This window comes from Nilaparvata lugens, chromosome Y (assembly GCF_014356525.2).
Source record: "Nilaparvata lugens isolate BPH chromosome Y, ASM1435652v1, whole genome shotgun sequence".
In the NCBI taxonomy this organism is placed as follows: Eukaryota; Metazoa; Arthropoda; class Insecta; order Hemiptera; family Delphacidae; genus Nilaparvata; species Nilaparvata lugens.
In genome coordinates this window covers 582,526-598,695 of record NC_052519.1, presented here as the reverse complement: position 1 = coordinate 598,695, position 16,170 = coordinate 582,526, and the positions used below count along the sequence as shown (strand labels likewise).

Here is a 16,170-nt window from a genome sequence, read left to right as displayed (position 1 = left end):
TTTTTATCAAATGTATTGTTTTCAACAAATTTCATGAACCTTTTTCCTAAAAACATTCAAATAAATCCAGTGTTTTTACAGTTTTGACCCACTTCAAATTCCTTCGAAATTGCACATTTTTAAAACTATAAATCTTGAATTTTTTAACAGTCGCAACCTTTTGAACATTTAATCATCGAAAAAAAAAGGAGCGCTTGAAGTTGTTCCACCTCCTTTTGGCGGAGCCAGCTCTTCTTAAAATTAATATTACTGTACTTCAGCAAACAAAAATAATTTCTCGATAATCAATCAATAAAGATAATTGATTATTCACAAGATTACGACTGTTCCTAAAGTTTTCACAAGTCTACTCTGTCACTCAAGAGCGCGCAAAGTTGTTCTTCTTGAACCGTTTGGCGGAGTCGGCAGCGCCCTTGAGCTTCAACTGCTGAGTTGCTGAGTAGTGGCGGAGGTGGGGATGACAGTGGAGGACGGTGGTGTGCCGTTTGAGCAGGTGGTCGGCCATCTCCTCGTCAGTCATATTCATATACTGCTTTTCGCAGAGAGAACACTGTATGGTCTGCGCCGCCACCGACAAGTGACTACGCACCACGTGCTCTAGCATCGCCGACTTGTTCTCGTGTCCTGCAATCAATCGCAATATACATCACAATTAATATTACAACATAATAGTAAATCATCATTGTGAGCAAAAAAAAAAGAAGAAACAATCAAGTGAAATGGGCTTTACATGTACCCCATTGTACCTGACGACATCCTCGAACATAAAAAAAAACGAGACGGGGCCGCGCTATCTGTAAACTTTTATCTGTATTGTTCCAAACAGGTCCATCCTCTAACTCTCGACTAGCATACTTTATTGTCCTCTGATTCCGCTTCATTTCCCTCATTAGTGGCCCCATATGACCTCATTTAGACCAGCTAAAAAGCAAACTAAACTCAGCAGTATTTGTTCTTAGAACCGTGAAGAAATTGCTGGATGCAGGAACGCTTAGAAGTGTTTATTTTGCTGTGTTCCATTCTCTTCTTTCATACGGTGTTATATTTTGGGGCAATTCAACTCATGCAATAAATATATTTAGGATTCAAAAGTGGGCAGTTAGAGTAATGGTGGGTGAATCTATTGGAGCAAGTTGCAGAGATTATTTCAAAGAGTTAAAGATTCTCCCACTACCAGGTGTAGGGCTCTTTGTTTTATTGATAGGAATAAAGATAGGCTCAATACAGGAGAGTTGTTCCACTCATACAATACCAGATATAGACAAAACCTCAGAGACGACATACATCGAACTGGTGAAATCATATGAGAGGGGGGTAAAGAGTGCAGGAATTCGGCTTTATAATTCATTGCCAACACGCATAAAAGCTCTTACAGGTGAAAAGTTCAGAATTAAGGTGAGGGAGGAGTTGTTGCAGGTTTGTCCTTATTCCAGTGAGGAATTCTTTTTGCATTATAGAATGCAAAGATTGACGACTTAGATTATAATTGACAAATCCTTATACCCCTTTCATAGGTGGTCAGTGGGATGAAAAAAATGAAATGAAAAAAAAAATTAAATTTCTCTATTACTTTGCACTTTACATATGTTACTAGTATATTCTACAATATTATTGAATCTAAATCAGAAATACTTGTACTTGTATTATTCCCAATGATTAATTTGATGAAACTCAACTTGCGCATAAGCTGTATACAAACTAACTTGAGTTGCATAGGATTCAATACTTATTTAATGTACGATTTTTTGGCATCATTTCAAAATCTATTAAATTGAACACAACTTGTGAAACATATGATGTGTTTGTCAAGTTCCATTCAACCTCGTAGAATTTATAAGTACGTCCAAAAATCGATGTGGGCTTTACACACCACGTACGTTTGACTAAATTTGTACTTGTCATCGATAGTAATGTGTGTGTTTATCCAATCACTGTATGCTACCACTGGTTTACAGCTGAAAGTGCCTTCAAGTAACCAGACTGGTCCACCAATATCTTCCTCGGAGTTGAAAACTTAACAATTGATCACGAAAATGTCGAAATTCAATAACAATAGGCGATCACTGAAGGGTCACTAGAACTTCTACCTGTTCATCCATTGTTTTCGGCGGCCCAGCCTCGATTCTTTAACCCTAAGATTTATTCTAAAGCTGCGTACACATATACGCGCTTCCAACCGCACCGAGCACGCACCGCCCTCGTACCGCCCTCGTTCCTCCATCGAACCACAGTCCCTCCGCCCACGCACCCATCATGAACGTTACGGAAGATGTTAGATCTTCTCGCGTTCCCCGGTCGAACCACTTTTGCTCCCCGGTCGATCATCAATCGCTCTGCTGGAGTGACATTCGGTTGCGGAGCAGAGCGAAAGTCTGTACGCACCTTAAAGCTGCGTACACATATACGCACTTCCAACGCGCACCGAACAGAAATTGTTCAAATTTAGTACAGAAGCTAAGCTAGGGTGTAATAATGGTATGTTAGAATGAATTTAAAATAACGCCAAAGATACGCCCAAAATTAGCGGTTTTTTGCGTTTTCCCAGTTCTTTCATCAAGTAATAAGATATAAAATGTTCAAATTTGGTACAGAGGTTTAGCTAGGGTCTAAACATTTTGTGATGAGGTGACTTTAATATTTCATCAAAGATACGCCCAAAATCAGCGTTTTTCCAACGTTTTTCTCAGCTTTTCTGCGTTTTCTCACCGTCTTCTCATCGAGCGAGGAAGTACTTTGACTTTCTGATGGAATGGAGCATGCTCAAATGAAAAATGCAGGCGAGCGAAGCGAGCCCGCTGATCTCATTTTTGAACGATCCAGTCTTGGGTCCAGGGGGCGGAGCCCCCTGGCTTGATGGATATGGCGAGCGAAGCGAGCCTGACAGCTAGTGATAAATATTTACAGAAATAAAGTGTGACTCACCAGCTTTTTCTGTCAAATTTCTCTGTAAATGTTTGTCACACTAGAATCACTGATGACTGTTCCTTCATATTAAGCTGCGTACACATATTCGCGCTTCCAACCCGCACCGAGCACGCTCCGCCTTCGTACCGCCCTCGTTCCTCCATCGTACCACAGTCGCTCCGCCCGCGCACCCATCATGAACGTTACGGAAGATGTTAGATCTTCTCGCGTTCCCCGGTCGAACCACTGTTGCTCCCCGGTCGATCATCAATCGCTCTGCTGGAGTGACGTTCGGTTGCGGAGCAGAGCGAAAGTCTGTACGCACCTTAACACTTCACTGCTTAGTGACATAGTGATTCATATAAAGGTGCGTACAGACTTTCGATCTGCTCCGCAACCGAACGTCACTCCAGCAGAGTGATTGATGATCGACCAGGGAGCAAGAGTGGTTCGACCGGGGAACGCGAGAAGATCTAACATCTTCTGTAACGTTCATGATGGGTGCGTGGGAGGAGCGACTGTGGTTCGATGGAGGAACGAGGGCGGTACGAGGGCGGAGCGTGCTCGGTGTGGGTTGGAAGCGCGTATATGTGTACGCAGCTTAATGTATCAGTTTCTATCTAGTGTTGTAGTAGTTCTAAATATTGTCAGATATTCCCACTGCATGGTTTTACATGTTATTCATACATTATATGAGTCAGATTCTCTACTTTTAAAATACTTCAACATTTCACCGATAGAGTGCTGCAAATTCATAACCTCATGTCACTGAAAAGTGAAAGTACGACATTTTCACGACTTGGTAACATCACTATGGAATAATGGAAAGGCCTAAAGGCCATAAAGGTGAATCAGCTGATGAAAAATCTTTAAAATACGTGGGGCACCAAACAAGTGTTTGGCAGCATGGAAGGTGATTCGGAGTGAAACAAAATCATCTGCTCCTGCACGTGGTCCACTATCATAAGAGAAGCTGAACAATGACTGGGTGGACTCCATCCAGCAGATTCGAGAGCGGATTGCGGCATCACCAGGGGCATCAAAAACACCACTGGAGCTGCTGGAAGACATCAGGCGACCACCAGCGGCAGCCTTCGCTTGGCGTGGAGTGACCTGTGAGGACATCCTCTGGATCTCAACCAGAATGGAGACCTCAACCAGCAAGGACTTTTACTTCATGTCTAGTGGTTTCTTAAAAAGTATAATTGAGCTCATAATTGTCCCACTCACATATTGTATTAACATATATCTGTCTCAATCTAAACTTCCAGACCAGCTAAAATTGGTAAAGGTAATACATGTGTTCAAGAAGGGTGATAGGGGTGACCCTAATAATTATAGGCCCATTTCAATTTTGCCTATTTTGTCCAAAATATTTGAAATGGTGATAGCTGAGCAACTCTATGAATTTTGTGAGTTGAATAATCTGTTTGCAGGTACACAGTTTGGCTTCAGAGTGGGGAAGTCGATAGTGGAGCCTGTTGAACATATTGTTCTCAAGGTAGGTCCATGCAAGTTTTGAGAAGGGAGGCCTTGCTGGGCTCACATTGTAACCTTAGCAAGGCATTTGACACCCTGGACCATGCTACTCTTTTGGCCAAGCTCGCTTCCTATGGAATTGGTGACAGCCCTCTGATGCTTCTCCGTTCCTACCTGGAAGGACGTGAGCAAATAGTGCTGGCGAATGGTGTGAGGTCTCAAGTCAGATCAGTGAGCTGTGGGGTCCCCCAGGGCTCTGTACTGGGGCCTCTCCTGTTTCTCATCATGATTAATGATGTTGCCCTTTTGAGAGACAGGACTGTGGTGTGTTATGCTGATGACACCTCAATGCTGGATATCAGTGGTGACATGACTGACCTGGGCAGAAAGATGTGTGCTTCTGAGAGGGCTGTTGCAGACTGTTTTCGGGCAAATCTCTTCCTTCTCAATGGCGAGAAGACCCAAAGAATTGTGTTTGGCATCAGGAATGGAGTACTATATGATTTCCCTCCTGTGAAGCTCCTTGGCTTCACTCTGGACCGTAAGCTTTCCTGGGGCGGGCACATTCAGGTAGTCTGTGGCAGGTTGAGCAGGGTGCTGTTTTGCTCAGGAGCCTGAGATGTGTACCAGAGGCCCATCTCCGCATGTGTTACTTCGCCTTCTTTTTAAGTGTGATGGCATATGGCATCACCTTGTGGGGTAGTGCCTCTGAGGTAAAAGATATACTGTTGGTGCAGAAGAAGGCCATCCGGACTCTTTGTGGGACAGAATTTTTAGCGCATTGTAAGCCTCTTTTTGTGAGTGAAAAGATTCTCACTGTATTCAATCTTTACATTTACAGGTCAGCTATAAAGGCATTCCACAGTGTCTGTACTTTGCCTACCAGGGGTGATGTGCATGATCATGGCACCAGAGGCAGGCTGAGGCTGGACCTGCCATATTGTAGATTGGGGAGGACCCAGAGCAGCCTCATCTACCAGCCAGCTAGAATTTTGAACAAGCTGCCACTTTCAGCCAAGACTCTGCCAGAGACGGTCTTGAAGAGGAGACTGAGGGCTTTCCTTCAGGAGAACCCCTTTTATTCTCTGATGGAGTTCTATGATTGTGATCCTTAAACTGTAAGTAGATACTTCTTGCATTAGTCTTGCTGCTCTTCTGCTGCTGCTTTTTGTGTTTTGATGTGTATTTTTGTTCTTGACCTGTCTTATGACAGTTTTTTATGTTCTTGAGTTGTTCACTTGTGGCCATACCTATGACCACGCCATTATTATTATTAGTAATCGGCTTGAGATAACAGTAAATGTTGCGACATAAACACCCTATACCATGAGATACCTACTTACGCTATTGTTTCTCTATGGAAATACTCACTTCTCAAATTCATTGGATTGGTAGAGAAGGTTTTTCAATAGATCATCAGCCGCCGTGACTCGCCTAGTGAAAGCGTGACTGGCGTTGAGGCATTCCACGCAGCTCAGACAGACCTGCTTTGGAAGTTCGTCCTCTTTACTCACCTAAAAGAAAGATATCAACAAAAGTTACAGACCAAACTTTACTCAACTTCAAAAATAAATTAACGAAAGTTACAGACCATACTTTACTCACCTTCAAAAAAAAAGAGATAACAGATGTTACAGACCTTGCTTTACTCAACTTCAAACATAAATCAACGAAAGTTACAGACCAAGCTTTCCCTTCAAAAAGTGCATTCAGTGAACTGAGAGTCCAATCAATCCGTCAACTCTATGTGCTTGGTATATTCAAGTATTTCAATAAGCATAGAAGATCATTTTCAAGAATTAATGTAACTCATAGAACTTTTTGTGTAGTTGAGAAGTTGATATTGTGGTAATTATTTATATTGAATGAAAAAGACTAAGAAATTGTCAAAAACCACAGATTTATTGATACTTAGAAAGACCGGTTCGGTTATTACACCATTGTCAATCTCTGATTTGAGTTCTATGAGTTATTGAATGAAAAATACTCAGAAATTGTCAAAAACCACAGAAATCAGAGATTTATCAGAGATTGACAATGGTGTAATAGCCGAAACCGATCTTTCTAAGTATCAATAAATCTGTGGTTTTTGACAATTTCTTAGTCTTTTTCATTCAATAACTCATAGGATACAATTTACATGGATATTTTACTTATGATTCTAATTATGTGTGATTCTATATTTTAATTATGATTCCTAAACAGCTGGTATACATCGCTCCAAAGATTGTAAACTGCAACCCGAACCTATCGGTGAGCCTATTAAGTTTGTTTCAATTTATATTAAAAACTGGATACTTCACAACTATTACTTCCATCTTAATTTTCTATGAGATCAACATTTTTTCAACTCTTGAAACTATTCATTATGTCAGGATTAATTCACAATTATTTATAGCATTTATTTCAAATATAGGTACTTTCCATTGTTTGTATAAAAATATTCCATTTTAAATTATTAGCTCAAGATTTAGAAACAGTTAAGTCTCTACTCCTACTGGCGAACAAGTGTTTCACTTATGCCATTAGTTCTTCACCTCTAGCCGTATTTTACAGATAGTGGATACAAATATTTAGAATTAATGTTTTTTTTTCTAATTGACACGTCTTTGTATTGTTTTTGCGTTTTTGGTTTTATGAATTGAAGCTTTACTCAACTTCAAAAAGAAATCAAAAAAAGATACAGACCATTTCAACAGTTTATCTTATGAATATTCTCTATGATCAGGCTATTCTGAAACGTTTATGTTGGTAATAAAATTGAAACGAGATAACGTGCAATCGAGCAGTTGGTATTAATACTTTAAACAGTTTTGTTTTACAGTAGTTGACAGTAAACAGTTTTCGAGCAGACGAAAAACTGTGCTTTCAATGAATGGCCATAGTCGAGTGCTTAGACGCTGTTTAGCGTAAAAATGTGGTTTAAATGTTACTCGATATACTGGTAAGAAATAAAAAATATGTTGTCCGTTCTTATAAAATATTTTTTTCCAATAAATGTTTTTATTACAGGGTTATAAATGTAATTCATACTGTTAACTCCACAAGTGTATAGTGAGTTAACATTCAATCACTGAACTTGATGAATTATTTCACTTTTTGTGTAGTTGAGAAGTTGATATCGTGGTGATTATTAATATTAAATAAAAAGCCTAAGAAATTGTCACAAAACACTCAGTTTGATTGTGAGAATGTTCTGAAGTTTATCTGAGATTGTCAATAGTTGAAAACCGAAACCGGTCTTTCTAATTTTATTAGTCAGAGTCCGATTGTTTATGGCTTGCAACTTTTCAGCAAGCTGCCCAAAAATTTGTCAGTCAAGTATGCCTAATTTTAAGAGATGTTTGTATGCATTTCTCATTGACAACGCATATTATAGTGTTGAGTTTTTAAATGATAGGGTGTTAATATTTGTTCAACTGTAAAATTACAGTTATTTGTATGTAAAGTGTAGAAGAATATTATAATTCATGTAACGTGCTAATTCTTTGTAAGCTCCTGTTATTCTATTTACTATCTATGTTCTGTATTTTTCAATACCTGGGGTGACTTGGCCAGTTGTTAAGTGTTTTGGCTTAAATTGAATTTGAATAAAATATGTTGTTTGTGACAATTTTTTAGTATTTTTTAACATCATTTTCTTGGTAAATATTATATATTTTGAGAAATAAGTGATCTACAGATGGCAATAAATTGTAAATTATTTTGTAAAGATGTATGAATAAATAAATACCCTAAGCATCAACACCCTAATCAACATCGACAATCCCCTCCAATGCCGAAACATTGACACGGTGACTCATTGGAAGGAGCTTCTATCAGTTGGAGGATTTTTTTAAATATCGGGGCACCGAGCTTCGCTTGTTATTTTTATTTATTGATAAACAGAACACAATTCTCTAAAATGATCGTGTTTATATTTCACAGCTGGCTATTATGTCATCTTATGAATTTCGGAGATGCGATATTTTGATTTTTCACATACTCACTCGCTCACTCACTTTTTTACTATCCACAGCTGTTTCAGTCAAGGATGAATTATCCTTTTAATGTCGTTCAGCGAGTTAGCGCCGTTCATCGTTAGAGCCGTTTTCGAGATCCGTTAAACATAAATAACCAGATATAAAAATACAAATATACAGAAATTGTTCGCTTAATAGGATGAAAGCTTTGCTGGACCATGACACTGTCTACATTTTACGTATCATGTTTTTAATTACTTGACACGAGCTATCCAGGAAAACCTAGCCTTGATCAAGACATTGGATAATCCACTGGAATGCTTACCAATATAGGCAGTGCATCGTTGATTTTATCCGCCAAAGTGTCAATGCCTTCGTCATCTTCGTCGTTTTTGCCCGGTTCAGTTGGCGTCGACTGGAAAATGAAAACGGCGTCCTCCTCAATGGTGCATGCACAGAGTCGACAGTACTTGACGGAGAGGCGTTTGCGCGGCACAATGTCTGACTCGACCATTTGGGGGTCCAAGTGTGGCTCACTTTTGAGCCCGACATGCTCGTCCAATGGGTCGAGGGCATCGCCGTCACCGATCGCCGTCTTCTCGTCGGCCGTCAGCTCGGTGAACGGACCGGACAACAGTTCGGACGACATATGCGGCAGGATGTGTTCCGGCGAGCCCTCATCCGGTTTCGGAGACTCAGGTTTAGGAAAGTCTGCAAAACACAATTTAGAATTCAAATACTGTAGGTAAAAATACTCGTATAGGCTATTGTAAATTGCAATAATTTTCATTTCGAACGATAAAAACTTGTCTACAGATGGAAATTACTGAGATATTGCAATTATTCAAATGCTAATGAACTAATAATTATTATTAAACGAAAATCGAAATTAAATGCTGTAAATCACCCCGAAGACTTCTGCCACTGCAAATATTGACGATAAAACACTTGTCTACAGATGGAAATTACTGAGATATTGCAATTATTCAAATGCTAATGAATTAATAATTATTATTAAACGAAAATCGAATTAAATGCTGTAAATCACCCCGAAGACTTCTGCCACTGCAATATTGACGATAAAACACTTGTCTACAGATGGAAATTACTGAGATATTGCAATTATTCAAATGCTAATGAATTAATAATTATTATTAAACGAAAATCGAAATTAAATGCTGTAAATCACCCCGAAAACTTCTGCTACTGCAAATATTGACAACAGGGTAAACAGCTAGATATAAATTCGATGAGCGCTACTATTCAAAAAACTATTTGTCAGCCCGGGAATGACAAATAATTTTTGAATAGTAGCGCTCATCAAATTTACATCTAGCTCTTTACCCTGTTGTCAATATTTGCAGTGGCAGAAGTCTTCGGGGTAATTTACAGCATTTAATTTCGATTTTCGTTTAATAATTATTAAAAACACTTGACTATTGTTATAGAGAAACAATAGCGTAAGTAGATATCCCATGATATAGGGCGTTTATGTCGCAACGTTTACTGTTATCTCAAGCCGATTACTGTCGATTATTGTAGATTTTTAATGTTTTGGCCGGGTGCGATTGTATGAACGGCACAATATGAGTGACTGCCAGCGTCACATAGCTTTATGGAAAAGAACTACATGGACTATCGGCTTGAGATAACAGAAAAAGTAACGACATAAATACCCTATACCATGGGATATCTACTTATGCTATTGTTTCTCTATGCTATTGTCAGGTACTGACAGAGCGTCAGTAGCTCTGGCATCCAATTATACAATATTTTATCTGATTTCATAAAGAATATGAATGAACGCGGTTTTAGATCTAAATTGGAATCGATCTCACCAAGTGTGCTTTCTACACAAAGGAAGAGTAAATTGATCATTACTCTACATGAATTGTATAATGTTTTCTTCTCCTGTGTCTTCTTTCTGTTACTGTAGGCTATGTCTATTTTGTTCGACCATTTAGATTTTTGACAAATTCAGATCCCCTGATCAAGTGGGCAGTGGATGCTATTTAATCTATCTGTTAGTGCCACTTTTCATTCTAAGAACTGGACTGCCGTTACATGGCATTACCGTTCACATTTTCAACAGTACTAAAAAAATCATTTATTCACAGCCAGCAATACAAATTGTAGGTACAGCAAGGCAATCAGAATAGGTAGCTGATATAGTAAGGTCCAAGTTATGATGGCAGTGGCAGAGAAATATAGAAGAACAACGTTGCCAGTGGTTGTCGAACATCAGAAAATGTGGTCAGTAATTATGTTATCCTATTCCAGTTATCCATAAGTGAGATCCACGTTATCATGGCAGTATTCAATTAACATTGATGCTGCTATATTTGTCTATCATTCGACAAAACAGATAGTGCTATCCTTTTCTAGCTCCACAACGTTGCCAGATCGTTCTTTTACGATGTAGAAATATAATTAACAAAATATTTAATCCCATTTATTATTTAATCATTGAGAAATATATTTTCTTGGTGAATAAATATAATTTATTATTAATAATAAATTATATAAATATTGTTAATATCAGATATACCGGTATTAGCTATATTTTATAGAAACCTGACTACATTGACCTGACTTATATACATAGGCTCTTCCATAACTGGAGTCCTTGGGATGAAAACAAAAGAAGGAAGAGGCAAGGCAGAGAATCGGCATCAATGATCTTTCTCCACTAACATTACAATTACCATATAAGCTACATCTATATAAATAAAGTTCTAGCCTCAAATTTTGACGTTCAATAACTTTTTTATGTGTGCACCGAATTTGGTGATTTTTGTTTAGTTGTTATGTTCAGGAGCAGGATAAGGCCTATCAAATTTATGATCAGACTTCAGGACTTTTTTCTATGGTCCTTCAAAGTTTACAAGTAATCCTTATGGAAGAAGATTTGTGAGCTGGCCACACACAGAAATAAAAATTAGCTGTTATTGCGTCAACCAACAGCCGTCGGTAGATCTGTTTTTCTATTTTTTATTTCTACTGATTCACAAAATTTTGATTCTAATAATAATGCCGCGGTGCGAACGACGTCCAAACTTGGGTCGTAGAACTTGAAATGCTGTAAATTTAGAATATGGACGGGATAATCAGCAGCAAGGAGATGTGCCATTAAATTTCCCAGCAAGCTGCATTCAACTATATCTAAAAATACAAACTGCTGTACAACTAACTGAGCACATGAAAAGTCCATATTGAGATGTAAAATACTGATTGTCGGATAATTTAATAAAAATATAGTGCATCAGATTAAGCTAAGACTAAGAACAACTGAGGAGGCGCGGCTTGGTGATACAAAGTGTTGAACTTGTGGAGATTACCTTTTCACACCGTTCCACGCCATGTCCGATTCAGTGTGTGTGAGTTCTCCCATTCAAACCAATATACAGTAAGCAAGAAGCACCTGATGCAAAATGCCGCATCGCGCCTCCTAAGGTGTGCATCCAGCTAAAGGTTGTCATGAGATGCATTAACTATTTGGCGGTACGAAGTTCGCTGGGCCAGCTAGTTATTAATAAATATTACCATTATACATTATTGATGTTACTGACTGTTCATTCTTATTAAAAATAATAAATTATTATAATTGAGATTAAATATTTTGTTAATAGATAATATTTTTACATTGTTGAGAAACGATAAGTAAACGTTGAGGAGCTGGAAAGGGATAGCGCTATCTGCTTCGTCGAATAACAGACAAGGATAGCAAAACTAATGTTAATCAACTACTGTCATTATAAAGTAGACCTGACTATAACGAGCGGACCTTCAATATTGGGAGTGGTCTTATCACTGTTTTGACTCACTGAGAGTGGTTGTGTATGGACCCATAAGTTAGAGTGTTTAAAAAGTAGACTTTCAATAAGAATCAAGGTGGATTATCGATGTAGCTAGTTTCTTAAACAAGAATAAAAACCTATTTCGGAGGTTTAGGTTGCACGGTCTCACCTGATTCCTTTTGATTTCTCAATGATTTGAAATAATACTCGATGACATTGGCTGTCATTTCGAATGGTTTGGTGGCACTGATGAGTTGTTTCAGATTGACAGAGAAATTTTCTTGCTCAACCAGCCGGTTCGACAGAGTTTCAAATGTGTCGTCAGGCAGCACGTCTATTTCCACCTTTTTCTCGTCTAAATCGCAACGGAGTACGAGACGCATTTTTACTGAAAAATGAATAAATGAATTATAAATCGGAAATCCAAGTTGTTGAGACTTTATTTTGTTTTATTGTATTAGATTATGTTAGGTATTATATATGCCTGTAAAAAGAACGCTCATTATGCATACAGAAGATTATAAACTGATAATAAAATAAATTCTCATTCATACAATCACGTTAAACAAGCTTTCAAGACTTTCCAGTTAGAAGCATTTATGAAAACCCTCTTAGTTTCAGTCATTTTTTCCACTTGATTTTCTAGTCTGATGAATATTATCATATTCAGTAGGCTACATAAAAGTAGTTTAGGCTACTGAATTTAACGTTACCTGTTTAATTAGTTGACTAGATGTTCAAATTTGTATCAAGAAATTAACATGCCAAAATGAAAGCAACAAAAATATGAGAATAGAAATGATGAGAAATCAATTACCGTATGCCATCAAAGTTTTTTTCTAAATGTCAAAGCTTTTTGGCACAATACTGGGAAAACCCCAAGTAGGCCTATATAAGATTTGAAACTTTAAATTGACTTCAAATTTGAGTTTTTATTGTCAGAATAACATGCCAAGTTGATAGAAAAAAGTGAGTCCAATTACTCCAGAGAATGTTATACTTGGAACCTCGGTTTTCGGTTGAATCACTCAAGGTTTTTATAACACAAACTACAAAGTGCACAATGTAGTTGAGAGTTTGTTAATGATAGTCAATCATAACATGAATACCTATATTATATAAAAAAAATATAAAGGAGCAACCGCTGAAGTGTAAATATTTATAAGTTAATGTATTGATTTAAAATTACTGTAAAATGTGTGTAGTATTAGTAAGAAAACACTAGTCATATGATGATTCAATATCATCACAGGGGCAAACATATTTATAATTTGTTGATAAGAACTATAAAATTCTAATAATTATTTTGAAAACAAAAAATCCAAACTGCAACACCTTGCCTACGTTGTAACCTAATTGGTTAACTTTGCACTGTATACAACATTGCAATTGATTTCAGATTTTAATGATCTAGTTTGGATGTATGTACAAAGTTCACTTTGAACTAAGAAATGTTATCTTAATGATAAATTTATAATAATAATTTATTGATAATTGAATAGTTTTGTTTTGTTTGGGAGAAAGCTGTTGGACAATTCAAATTTGTGATGCTTCAGAAGTAGGGACAGCTTGAGCAACATTTTTGTAGGTTATTGAATTTAATAGAAATAATTGTAAATGAGAACAATATGTGGCATTTTTATACGGAGATACAAAAATAAGGAAAATCTATGTAATTATTTCTAAAATAAATGTGAAGTAAGTAATAATTCATACCTCAATAATATTTTAACACAGTCCAATATTACAAAACAGGATGCCAATACAACAAGCAACAAGGCTGTAGTTAATCAAGATGGCGGCCAGTGGCTTTTGGCGATTTTTGATTGGTTGATGGCGAGTGTGCGTGCGTGTACGCGATTATCATCACCACAGAGTAAATTGAAGTGAAGAGTGGCATCTCAAATACATTAGAATTTGCTAGGTATTCATCAAAGAGTACTATATTCCTCAATATAAGTAGAAAGCATGGAAGTAAGAAAACCATCTTTTCTTACTTCCATGGTAGAAAGAGATATAAAATCACATAAAATGATGTGAAATTCATTTATTCTATCAAACATCATGTCATTCAAAAGTGGTTTAATTCCATTGATTTTTTAAATAGTACAGGTTAAAAGATTTAGTGATGAATATTGAAGATTCACTATGGAATATTATCCCGATTGTTTTTCTCCCAGTTTTTGTAATAAAATTGATTCAGAAGTCAATAATTCACTAAATTCATGAATTCTGTTTTGAAATTATTCTATTTAGACTAGATGATTCAGGAGATACTGATAAGCGCCAAATTCAAATGCGTTTGTGTGTCGTGGCGTTCGGCATCATGTTCAAATGTACCGTAATGTTTTAGCTTAAAGTTACCTACAACCCTTTGGGTCAGTTTTCAAGACTCAGCACTCGTCTTGTTATATTCATCAAACAATATTATTATTATTATATTCTTATCTTCTTTTATTTCTGTACTTCAACACTTTTTTAGTCGCTTTCCACTTGACAATGGTCAGGTTATAATACCTTTGTAAGAAGTTGGTGGTTTTCATTTCAAATTGTATAATACAAAAAATAATTGATAATTATATCAGTTTTTATACATAAATTTATTACAATAAGCTCAAATTTCAATTTGCTACCTACATATTGTAATTACAAAATAACATTAAAAATAATTTATCCTAACCTAAAAATTCATTTTAGCTCATTCTTTTGTCAAAATTTGTATTTTTTTTCTCTGAAAGTGTCGTCTAACAAACGTAGTAAATGTGGATGTAAACTTTTATGAAGTGTTATATGTCTGCTCACTATGAACTTTTAGCAGTTATCATGTAAGAATAGGGGGCCATCTCAAATTTATGACATCATGATTCACACCTCACTATTAGTCCTAGTTGAAATAGCAGTCGTAAACCCATAAGGCAATTACTATTTCTCTGGTCATAAATTCAACAAACCTGGGGAGTAATGTAGATCCACATTCTGAAAACTTTTTTTGCTGCTCTCAACTCTTTAACTTTATGGTCTCTTGTTTGTGAGGAGATCCATATGGAAAGTTTCCAACTTGGTTTCTTCGGGTTTTGCATTAGTTGGAACCTTCCCAAAAATCTCCTAACCTTCAAGATACCTTAAGTTAAAAAGTAACATTCATTTGTTTTCAAAGCTCAGCTCAGCAAAAAGTGTTTAGTTTTCAGAATTTAGATCTACTTTACTCCTCCAGTTTTTTGTATTTACGACCAGAAAAATAGTAATTCCCTTACTGACATCAAACTACAAAAAATATGTGTACAATCGCGGTCTCACGAGTTGATCCCTTGACCAATTTACCCCTTCCACAGCATCAAGACGCCAATTGTATAGCAATAACAGTTGAGGTTTTGCCAGTTATTTGAGTTATACTTTCATCATTCTTCATTATTAGAGATCTGGATTGACTGTGTCTCTAGTGGACCTGACTTGGTCCTTGTCGTAGGGGTTGATGTACGTTTTACCTAAAAATAAACACTCATTCACGCTTTTTAACTTAGACAAACATCTAAAAATTGATTATTTTACAACTCTCATCAAGATGTCCTGGTCTGTAAAAATATCACATTTAGCCTAGCAGAGATTGCCTATGTATTATGTGGTAATTTATTTTTAAATTAGGAATGCAGTCACATATCGGCAGTTGGCTTCCTTCTAGCTCCGTCTCCCTCTGTACCGAACAACTAGGGATCAACTTCTCTGACCACATTGCAATGTAATGCCATTTAGTATTTCAGGTTCACAATGTGATCACAAAAACCACAAGGTCACGTAAAAAATCGAAAGGAAGCTGTCACAACAAAAAAGTCAATAATATAAACTCACCAGCGTGTTGTCCAACGTAAATAACTCACTGATACCATAGAGAAACAATAGCGTAAGTAGATATCCCATGGTATAGGGAATTTATGTCGCAACTTTTACTGTTATCTCAAGCCGATTACTGTCAATTTTCACTGTTTTGTTGGAGTGATAGTGTATGAAAGGCACAATTTGAGAGACTACAA

The 16,170-nt window shown here is 37.0% G+C and overlaps 1 protein-coding gene across 1 annotated transcript; it reads right to left on the bottom strand.

Moving 5' to 3' along the window:
- Nucleotides 1-498: 498 nt before the first annotated feature.
- On the bottom strand, nt 499-13,948 carry LOC120355203. The gene is made up of 5 exons (XM_039443537.1): nt 13,859-13,948; nt 12,312-12,530; nt 8,671-9,056; nt 5,755-5,897; nt 499-624 (listed from the first exon to the last, which is right to left on the bottom strand). Exons 2-5 carry the CDS (start codon nt 12,523-12,525, stop codon nt 582-584), a joined length of 786 nt encoding a protein of 261 aa, XP_039299471.1. The 5' UTR covers nt 12,526-12,530; nt 13,859-13,948; the 3' UTR covers nt 499-581.
- Nucleotides 13,949-16,170: the final 2,222 nt, after the last annotated feature.